General features: G+C 52.6%; 1 protein-coding gene across 1 annotated transcript in view; it reads right to left on the bottom strand.

The window, feature by feature from the left end:
* Positions 1–405: 405 nt before the first annotated feature.
* The window catches only part of GMPS (guanine monophosphate synthase), a 51,324-nt gene continuing 42,563 nt past the window's right edge, over positions 406–9,166 (bottom strand). The window contains 3 exon segments of the mRNA XM_051983067.1: positions 406–5,821; positions 6,251–6,423; positions 7,563–7,693. Of these exon segments, the coding sequence (XP_051839027.1) occupies positions 5,720–5,821; positions 6,251–6,423; positions 7,563–7,693 (406 nt within the window). The 3' untranslated portion in view covers positions 406–5,719.

The raw sequence follows: 9,166 nt of genomic DNA, 5'->3' as shown, positions 1-9,166 counted from the left end.
CATTTCCTTCTCCAGTTTTATGCAGGCAGGGGTGAGTGCCTTACCTGGGGTCACACAACTAGAAAATGTCTCGAGTTGGATCTGGATTCTGGCCTTCCTGACTCTAGATCCAGTGCTCTGTGTTCACCGCACCACTGAGTCACCCTCAATATAAAAACGCTAGTTGTTAAAACAAATCCAATTAGATCAAATGTTATTAAAAAGTTGATTCTTACACGAATTCTCCTGTACTTTAATGCTGAGAAATTTTACCTTAAGAAGCCTAGCAGACTTTCTGAAAACGTTTAACTGTAAGTAGAACTTCCTTAAAAACTCTTGCTTCCCTCCCTTCACCCCCCTCCCACAATACAGCTCTTCGGATATTTGGTCCTCTGGTCCAGAAGGCAAATAACCAAACCACACACGTTTATCCTGTTAACATAATTTATTATTTTTATTTGTGGATAAAAATTAAGGCTCACAGTACTTTATATTGTTTCACAAGCAGGATTTTTTTTTTTGAAACAAGAATTATCCCAGTACAAATTTTTGCAAAATAATGTTAGACATATGACTTGACCGAAGACTTGAAATGAACATATTGTACAGGGCAGCTATGCTCCTTTAGTAGGCTTTAAGCTAAATTCCTTTGAAAACGAATGGGCAAAGCACCGGCTTCCTCTCTGCAGGGAAAAAACCCACTACATTGTGTAAACTCCATAAAACACATTCAAGGCAGGTTAGGGCGACTGTTGTCCACTTTTAACTCTAAGACTTAACAAAGCCACCCAGCATTTCCCCATCATACAGTACACGGGTTTATTCCCCATTATTTGACACAAGGGAATTTTTAAATATAGTAACAATTCTGTACATGAGATCTTTTTGCAGGTTCTAAATCCCACATATGAAAATAAGCACTTTTCCCACAGAGATCATTCTAAAAAGCACGAGACTGTTACAAACCTCTACGGGAATGAGAACGATTCTGCCAGTTAGCTCCTAAGTGAACGAATGGACACACCAAACTCGGAAACGTACATACCATATACATGTACAAGGAGATATATATATATGATATGTTCATGACACCACGCCAATAAAGATCACGAGTTATTTCGACATCTAATCTTTGCAACACATTTCAACAAAACCAGGAATTCTCAATGCTGGGATCACATACGCTCCCTTTCTAAACAAGAACCTGAAATTCAGAGAAGCTCTAACTGAGGGGAGTGGCGACTTAACATAATGAAATCAGAAATACTAGTTCCTGTTAAGTGCTTTGAGATTGGCCTTTAAAAGCACACATGGAAATCTGACAGTTCGCAATGGCGTTCCTCCTTCAGTGATGAAGCTCGAAGCCTCTCTAATCACTCACTGTCAGACGGAACTAAGAAAAGCTCATTGTGTCAGCGGCGGTTTCAAGTGTATTCGCCTCCAATTCCCCTCTCGATCTCCTCCTGATTAATCTAACCACTTCTGGCTGCTACAAGGCCTACTCAAGCACGTCAAGGCTTTTTTGTACCTTTGGTGATGGCGGAGTACAGACGATTCCTGGTACGTGGGACTTGCCCAAAATTTACAAATAAAAGGTCAGCACCATAGAATGTCTTCCATTCTGGGGTCTGATGAAATCCAACCAACCACAGTAAAGACAAGGAGGTTTCTCACAGAACCCAAGGGAAGAATTTTCCTTCTATCACATCAAGTTCTTTTTTTTTTTTTTTTTAAATTAAACATCTATTTGCCATTTTTCCTACTTAAAATTAATACTAACACTTATAGTATAATCAGACAAGGGGGCGCATGGAGCCCAAGAAGGGGTACCGGAAAGGACAGGCTTCCCATAACACAGAGGATCATCGCATTTAAATGATAGCACGTGGCTCACAGAGATCACACTAGGTACCACACACATCCTCCAGAGCAACGCTGCAGACAGAGTGAGTGTGGCAGACGGGAGCCTGGGAGACACCATTCCACTAAGGTTCAGTGGAGGGAAAGGGGTGGTTCCAAGCTGCTTTTCCCATAACCCATCACCCACATCAACAGAACGAAACTACCACTCAAAAGCTCCTGTAAATAAAGGGATATGACTGTGGTGTAAATTATGGCTTTTTGACAAATCGGCCTCGAATTTTGAGCTGGGAAATCTGGTGGGGCAGTGAAAGTTACAGCCGTGTAGAAACCCGGGGTGGGAATGATTTTCTGTTTCGTTTTGTTTGCCTGGCGCTGCCTGCGGAAGGCGCTGCCTGCGGAAGGCGCTGAGCTCAGCCCGGGGCACTCTCGGAATCGCAACGCCGCGGCCCAAACTTCTCAGGTAGTCGAAGGCACCGGGCCTTTGGCCTCAAGGAACGTACCAGAGGAGCGTGGCCATCGGACTCAGGATGCGCTTCTCCTGACAGCGCGGCTGCCTTCACCAATCGCAGGGCAGCCTCAAAACCCTTCTTTTTAGAGGAACGACGGCCGCCTGGAAGTCAAGTCCACAAAGAGAGGGACGTCTTCGGGCAGCTCCTGTGAAACCCAATTTGGCCCAATAGAAAAAGGCATGTGCAAGAGGTCAGGGCAGGTTTGCATATGTACTTGAAGGCTTGTTCATGGAACTTACAAAAGGAAAATGCACATCCTTCGCTGGTGATGGGGATAAAAACGACCCAACCTCGTGTCCATTATTCACATTCTAGACAAATGTCCGACATCTTCCCAGGGAGAACGAGGAGCCCTGGGCCGTAGTCCGAGCCCAGCCCACCACCTGTGCCCGGGGCGACCCTGGCTCAGCCAGCCACCTGACCTCTCAGAGCTTCGCCTCCTCCCCTGCACTAGCTACACCTCCGGAGGGCACCTTCAGCACCTGGCGAGATAACGTCGGCACGTGATCATCAACTTAAGCTATTCTACCTGCGGGAGGCCGACCGGACCGCCGGCAATCCCCGTGCAAAGGCCAGCAGAGTCTCCTCTCTGGCTTCTTCCCTTCCATCTATCACAGACACCAAAGCTTAAGCAATCAGAGGATGAAAGTCCTATATACAAACAGTTTTGTTGCTTCCAGGAAAGCAAAAGGATAAAAGACAGCAAGAGAAAGATGAAGGTCATTTCACATTATTTTAGCCAGGTTATTGTGATTTCAACATTATTGCCTGAACAACATGGAACAGACGAACAGCACACAGCCAACAAATACATAGTATTTCCACAATTCAACAATATCTACTACACTATTCCATTTGGCAAAATATTTATTTATAACAAATCTGTTCAAAAGCAGTTGGTCACATTTGTTTTTCCATTATGAAGTTGTAACAATGGTCTCAGTAAATGCAAATAAACGGCCTCTTTTCACGTGGGTACACAAAAACATAATTTGCTGTTATGTGACCTGTATTCTCTAAAGGCATAGATGTACTCCCTCTGGGTTACGACGGGTGGGGGCATCCAGGTAGGAGAGCTTTGGAGCTGTAGCTCTTAGGGCTGAGGAGGAACAGAAAACCTCTCCAGACTTACCCACTGGGGGAGATACCGACAGTGGGTAACAGGAAGGCGCAATGGGGTTCAGGCCACTTCACAAGTTTGGGTCTGTTTGCTCATCTGCACAACGAGGGGATGAGACAAGTTTTGGAGGCTCCAAGTTGCCATCGAGTCGGGTTCCTTAACACTATCATTCTGGGCTACCAGCAGGACAACCTGGAGTTCTCCTGGTGTAGAATACTGGAGACGGGAGGGAGGAGGAGGAGAGCACATCTCTCTGACCTCTGACAGGGCCCCCAGCCCTTTCCCATTGTAGCCAATGAGAGCCAACACAAGGATGGCATCGTGGCGCCAAAATGGGCTTCGCGAGTCTCGGCCTAAAGCTGACCTCAAACAGAGGCCCAGGAAGAGCCATTAGGAAGCTTCAGTTGGTCTAACCTCGTGCCATGGCCTCTCCCCTCTTCTCACTGCTAGGTTTGCCAAAGGATCCGGCTCTTGCCACTATTGGAGGGATCACAACTCCTCCCCTTCTCTGGACTCTACCAATCCCTTCAAGGGCAATCTCGATTCACTGTGGGGGCCCACGAGCACCCCCGCCACTTGGAAATGGATGTCGCCGCTTTCCTTATGAGAGCGGGTTGGATAACCTGGAAATGGGGGAGCACGTGTGGAAGAGAGAGGCAAGGTAATAAAGCCTGTGAAAACTACCCAAGATCACCTCAATGGCAGTGGCAAGATTCAACCACCAGCCTCCTGATGCCGACTCCAGCAGTCTTTGTTAATTCATTTATCCCTTCTCTCACTACAGCAATTACTCAGTGGCAGGAACCCTGCCGACCCTGGAGGCAGCTCCCGGAGCTGGGAGGCTGGGGCCCACCTTGTCCTGAGAGCAGCTCTCAGATGCAGATGCCGCCCCCCCTCCCCCAACCCGCCTCTCCTGGATTTCTCTCAGGTGAAGAGAAGGTGGAGGTTTGGTTCTGGCTGCCGCTCCCAGCCCATATCAGGCCGGCCGTAGGAGGAGCACCTCCCGGAGCCAGGCCTTGATCCATTTGGGACAGGAGCAGCCCTAGTGCCATGTGCAGGCTGGCGCTTCTGCCCAGGGGATGCTGACAGGACTGACAGGACCTGAGGTGGCCGGGGAAGGTCTAAGTGATAAGAAAAGCGTGGCGGAAGAGGGAAGTGTCCAGGAGAAATCCGGGGGTCTCGGCTGCTGTGGTTGCGGCAGGGCTACTCCTTTCTATCCCGGCAGACCCGAGAGGTGACTGGACTCTAAAAGTTGCGAACATTATCAGGGGACATCCCAAAGAGCTTTTCTTTTACAGCTTTGGCTGGAGTTTGCACAAAAAAGCGCCCATCTCCCATAAGCAGAGACTAACTGGCAGTTCCAAGCAGGTCAGTGGCAGCGGACACTTTCCCCAGGACCCCCGAGGGCCCCCCTCGCCCTTGCAGTTCCTGCTGGGGATCATCATCATCCCGGTGGTCTGAGAGCTGCTCTTCTGGGTCCCCAGAATCACAAAGTGAAGCTCTGCCGCCTTCACCTTCCTACTCTGCTTCAGGGAACCCCCTGCCCACCCCCATGGGACTCTGTGGGTCAGCCCTCAGGCCTGAGAGGACGGAGCTCGCGGGGGAGGGGACGAGGCAGCCCAGGATGATGACGCCAGCCTCTCCCCTACGTCCCATCCCTCCACAGTCAAGGAAGGCCTGCAAACAAAGGACTCTCTCTTTTTTTTTTTTTAAGGAAAAATATCAGGATTAAAAAGTTGTGATTTGAGCATCTCCAGCTGAGACAAGTCAAAGTTCTTACTGGGGAAAAGAAAGGGTTCCTGGAGGGCCATGGAGCCAGCAGCCCCTGTAAAGCGTCCTACCTGTAATGCTCCCGAGCCGGAGACCGTCGGTCATGTGGCTCCCCCGAGCCCTGCCCCCAAGCAGGAGGCCGCACAAGTACCCGAGTCCCCAGAGGGGGTACACGCCTTTAGAGAAGAGGCAGCTCAGTGACTGCAAAAGTAAGACCCAGAACAGAACGAATGCGAGAACACAAAGGCGAAAGTCAGTGAGTGTGTCTGAGCACAGGCCGTGGCGCCTTGCCTAGTTACCCGTACAAATCCTCAGCCCGCTCAGGGTTCCCACACAGCCCCTCGGGGCTCCCGCCGCTCCCGGACAGGCCCCGGTGGAAGGAGCGCCCCGACGCTCTCCTCTCAGTACTGCATGGCAACCCTGGAACGTCTCTGACCAGTGAAAGGGCACACAGCACTCGCAACGCAAAGGAAGTTTATTACTCCCACTCGGTAGTTCCTGGGGGCTTGGATGTTAAGTCATACATAACGCGAGAAATACCCGGGATCTTCTTAATCTCCGTGACCATCTTCAGCACCACCTGCAGTCACAAAGACAAGAAGGTCCAGTGGGTGACCCTGGGAGCACAGGCACAAGCGTGCAGGCCCCACGCTGAGGTCATAGCTGCGGTCCTCAGGACCGGCCCCCAAAGCCACAGCACAGCCCTCCTACTGGCCGGGCAGTGACCAATGGCCCCGAGAACTCTGGCTCCCGCCCTGGCGCTTCAAAGCCCCCTCGGGTCTGGCTCTCTGCCCATGGTGCTCACCCTGCCCACCCCACGGAGCTCACTCGCCCCTTCCCCCATGGTCCTCACTCCCCCGGGTTTCTGCCCCCCTGCAAAGCCCCATTTATCACCTGGAATCTAGCTGAGGGAGGCTCCAGGCCGGGGGAGGCCGCTCCCCCCAGAGCACTAAGCGGCCATTGCCGGGTCAGGCGCCGGCCCCTCTGGGGACTTTTAGAGGGCAGTTACCTCAACGGGAATCTCGTTGCCAGGCGTCGCTGCAATCCCGGTCATGAAGTCGCTGGTGATGAAGGTCCGGATCACCACCGATCTCTGGCAGGACGGCTGCTTCTGAAGAGGGTCCCGGTCAAAATGCAGGGGCGTCAGGATCACCGGCATCTGGCTGATCTTCCCGGCGTAGCCTGGGCCGAGGGGAGCAGTGAGTCAGTCTCCTCGCCGAAAGGGACCCCACCAATTTCTGAGCAACCGCAAACCCTTCGTGCCCCAAATGAGCATTACACGTCCCCTTAAAAGTCATTAAGACCCTTTGGAGTGTGTCTCTGCACACATTTCCAGAGTCTACAGACGGGGCACTGGCTGGGTAGTGCAGTGGATAGAGCCGGGGTCCAAGTCCAATCTCAGACACCCAATGCTTCCTGGCCGTGGGGCTCCCCCCTCCTGCTGTCCCTCCCCATGGGCACCCCTGCCCCGAGCTCAGGGGCCAAGGGCTGAGACAAGCCCCATCACCATATTTAAAGAGGATCCTTGAGGTAGAGGGGTTGGAGGTAGAAGGGGGGTGAAGGAGACCCAAATGAGCCCCAACTTGGGGGGAGCAGGAAGAAGGAAAGAACTGCCTAAGTGAGAGCCTCGCTGTCCCCCATGGGGTAGGCTGGATCCAGGACCACTCTGCAGCTCCCCGCCCCCCACCCTCACACACACACAGGTCTCATAGGAAGACTTCTACCAGCTTCCCTCCTCCCCAGAGCAGGCAAAAGACAGCTACAGTGGGGCCCCCCTCCCCAGAGTCCACATTTTCCAAACACTAACCCCTCAGAGCTCTGTCCTGCTCCCTCATAAGGCCTCTGGTCTCCTTCAGAGCAGTGAAAGGGACAGCCCCAAAATGAATCCAAAGCCTTTCTGCTTCTCTCATACAGAGGCTCTCGGAACCCTGGCCCAGCCCCTTCCCAAACAGCCCGACAGCCCCTTTCCTGCCAGCACTGTGGAACACAAGGGGGCTGCTTCCTGCCACTCCCCCCACACCAGCCCTCCTGAGTCTGCCCCCCCCAACCCTCCCCCTCCCCTCGAGCCTGCTGGCCTTCACTGGTCTCGTGTGGGCACAGAGGGGCTGCCCGATGAGAGCAGGAGTGGGACAGACAGAGTCAGGAAGGAGGAAGAGGGCAGAGCCATGGCCCCTCCTCAGTGCCCGCCCTCCCTGGTGGGGAGCTGGCACTCACTGCTCTCCATAACAATGCATTCCATAAGGAAAACATCAGCTGCCCCGGGCTGGCAATCCCCACCACAGAGCCCCTGCTCCCCAAAAGGCAAGGCTGCTCAGACCTACCGGACTCCCTGAGAATGTTGTGGGCCTCAAAATCAGCTTGGCGCAGTGTGCTGAGCACTCCGGTGGTCAGGAAGGTGGGCGTGACATCTGTGGGAGGTTCTTTGACAGGGGGACCGAAGACGTAGACCACCCTGAGGACAAAGGAGAAAGCGCCCCCCCTTTAGCATGAGGGAGCGTGCTGCCAGGGCGCTCTGTTTCTGGGAGACTGCCCCAAATCTCCCATTAATGCATGCGCATCAAACCCATGACAATCACTGCTTCTGGGACCGCGAGGTCCCCTCCTAGGATGTGGCCCACTTTACAGGTGAGAAAGCCCAGCCTCGGCCACATCCCACTGCGCCGTGTCAGAGGCAAGACTTGCAGACGAGCCTCCCACGCTGGGGGCCAGAGCTCCGGCAATAAGTCACAGCACAAACAGCTGGGAAGGGCAGATGTCCCCAGCCCATTACTGACATTGCTGGGCCTCTGCCTAATGGCCCATGGGGGGCGCTCCATCAGCAAGCCTAGCCCAGAGATGCAAGCACGGAGGCCTAGCTGGCACGTTTCAGGGCCGCGACTCGCAAACAGGGCAGGTCTAAGGAAACCCCGGATGGGACTCCCAGCCGCAGCAGGAACCCTGAGCTCCAGGTCACGGCTTGGACTATCAGAGTAACAACAAACATGTACACAGCCTACACGTTTTCTCCTTTGACTTTCAAACAACCCACTAAAGCAGGTATGATTATTGCTCCTATTTTACAGAGGTGGAAACTGAGGCTGAGCAAGGGCAAGCTACTTGCCTGGGATCTGACCAGAAAGAGGAAAAAGGCTACCAAATAAAAACAATCCTTTTGCCACTCCAGAATGGATTCCCCTCCCCCGTTCTTCACAGAAGTTGTTGCACACTTTCTCTTCTCTCCTCAAAGCTTCCACATTTCCTTCTCTCCCCTCCACCAAGAACTTGTGCCACAAACTCATCCTTTCCTTTCTCCTTGCCTCAAAATTCCTTTTAATTATCTTCACCCGGCCCTGTGCTCCAGTCTCTGATATCCGATAATGAGGTGGCCCTTCCCAAGACCAGGCCCTGTGCAAGTCCCCTACTCTCTCCTCCAATTTTCTTCAGCTTAGGGAGTGCTCAATCAACATTGTTTTCCACTCATCTCTAATCTTTGTCCACCTATCGGTTACATCCCAGTTGTTTTCATACAAGTCCAACGTCCCATCCCCCACTCCATCTTTCCAGTCTCCACTCATCATCTCGATTTCCTAACCTCTCACTTATTCCTTCACCTTTTGCAATCTGACATCCATCCTCTTCACTCGACTGAACTGGCTTTTCCCAAGTTCCCAAATCTGAGGTCTGTTCTCAGCTCTGGCCCTTGGGCCGATCTGCTGCATCTGACAGGGCCGCCCACCTCCTCTCTCTGGGCTGCCTGGACCGCCTCGCTCCCGGTTTCCTCCTACTTGTATGAGCCCAGAGAAGAGGGTTTAAAAGGTCAAGTGGGATGAAGCCTGAAAAAAGACCCCCCAGAGATGGTGACTGAGAGACCACCGGTAATCTGGGGGTATCACCTGAGTGAGGCTGGAAGCCAGATGGCAGAGTCAGGGAGGAAGTGGAGGGAATG

The sequence above is a fragment of the Antechinus flavipes genome, chromosome 3, assembly GCF_016432865.1.
Source record: "Antechinus flavipes isolate AdamAnt ecotype Samford, QLD, Australia chromosome 3, AdamAnt_v2, whole genome shotgun sequence".
In the NCBI taxonomy this organism is placed as follows: domain Eukaryota; kingdom Metazoa; phylum Chordata; class Mammalia; order Dasyuromorphia; family Dasyuridae; genus Antechinus; species Antechinus flavipes.
This window is presented reverse-complemented; position numbering and strand designations above follow the sequence as displayed.